Here is a 1,417-nt window from a genome sequence, read left to right as displayed (position 1 = left end):
ACCAAGTCTCAATTTTTGGTACTGTTTGTTCGATATCTTTGTATTCTCAACCTTTAATGATCTATCGAAAAAAATACATGTAATATCTTACTATCTTAGATTACAGTAAGTCTCTCTTAAGATGGAGGTTTCTGACTAAACATTAAAACGAGCGAGGTATCCTTTTTAAAACTAAGATTGTAAGAAAAACCATTTCACTCTCAAATCTCATTATCAAATAACATCAATTACATTATACGGAGTATATATAATAAAATGTAAAAGTAACACTCTTATAAAAGATGGCACACTTTGCAAACATATTAAAAATAAAAACAAATACAAACCATAAGTACTTGACCGCCCACTTATGTAGATATACATAAGGGCAAATTACAATTGTCAACAACGACATCATCTCATTTTCCAATATTAATTAGAAGATCCGCATAAGTCCTTTTGAACGCTAAGCGAGTTTGGCTCCTCGTCCTTAGCAAGCCATTGATTAATTTTGAACTTAGTATCTTCAAAAGCGAGCAAATCCCCGGGATATTTAGTTTGAACTCTTAAATAGTCAACATACCAACCGGGTTTTGTGCCTGTATTATCATGACTCAACTCTAATTTGCAAAGTTTAGAAGTATGGCAATTAGACCTGATAGTGAAAGAGTCTAGGTGATCTCTCTCAAAATAGTCGTAGGGATCTCTATAATAAACTTCTCTAACATAGGGCCAATGTCCGTCAACGGGTTCTTCACGGAGTCTCAGCTCGCCCTGATCGGTTCCTTCTTTTTGTAAATTAGTGGATTCAATCATCTGACCTTGCGCGTCATATAACTTAACTGTTACACGTGCGTCTGTACCCGCACTTTTAACATTACCAGTCTTCACCAAAATATAATGGTAGCAAATTTTAGCCTCAACCACATTCTGCGTAAAATCGCAAGCATTTATTAATATAACAATACATTTAGCAAGCAAACCATGCATAAAACTTAATTAAAGGATCAAAATCAAAAATAAATAAAAACCATAAACATTAACATTGTGATAATACCATCATTGACCGTAAATCGATCATGATCATTGCTAGGTCTCTTAAGAGTAGGAGATACTTACAAAGTGTGCAATAGATGCAAAGGCGAGAAATAACATAAGAGCAGTTAGGGCATTATTATGATTTCCCATGTTATTACTCACTTCTTGTTATTTGTTTCTTGAAATGAATTATAAGTTTGAATTGATAAATCATCTCTATTTATAAGAGCAAAAGACATACAATAATTAATTGAATTAAATATTTTTATGACGTAACTAACGCGTATTTGAGAATAATGAACATGTTTGTTAGTGCTCGCTCAATCATAATAGTTCGTGAATACATGTTTGTAACCCTTAAACTTGCATTACAGAAAAACTTATCATTGATTGCCCAGCT

At 32.9% G+C, this 1,417-nt stretch overlaps 1 protein-coding gene across 1 annotated transcript; it reads right to left on the bottom strand.

Moving 5' to 3' along the window:
• Nucleotides 1–411: 411 nt before the first annotated feature.
• On the bottom strand, nucleotides 412–1,167 carry LOC141612802 (PLAT domain-containing protein 1-like). The gene is made up of 2 exons (XM_074431553.1): nucleotides 1,099–1,167; nucleotides 412–909 (listed from the first exon to the last, which is right to left on the bottom strand). The coding sequence occupies exons 1-2, from the start codon at nucleotides 1,165–1,167 to the stop codon at nucleotides 412–414; spliced, it is 567 nt and encodes a 188-aa protein (XP_074287654.1).
• Between the last annotated feature and the right edge of the window lie 250 nt (nucleotides 1,168–1,417).

This window comes from Silene latifolia, chromosome 11 (genome assembly GCF_048544455.1).
Source record: "Silene latifolia isolate original U9 population chromosome 11, ASM4854445v1, whole genome shotgun sequence".
Classification (NCBI taxonomy): Eukaryota; Viridiplantae; Streptophyta; class Magnoliopsida; order Caryophyllales; family Caryophyllaceae; genus Silene; species Silene latifolia.
The sequence above is the reverse complement of the archived record's forward strand: the minus strand, read 5'-3'. Positions and strand labels throughout refer to the sequence as shown.

Coding starts and splice junctions, on each gene's coding strand:
- LOC141612802 (XM_074431553.1), bottom strand. CDS start 1,167: ATGGGAAATCATAATAATGCCCTAACTGCTCTTATGTTATTTCTCGCC. Junction 910..1,098: donor TTGCATCTATTGCACACTTT/GTAAGTATCTCC, acceptor GATTTTACGCAG/AATGTGGTTGAGGCTAAAAT.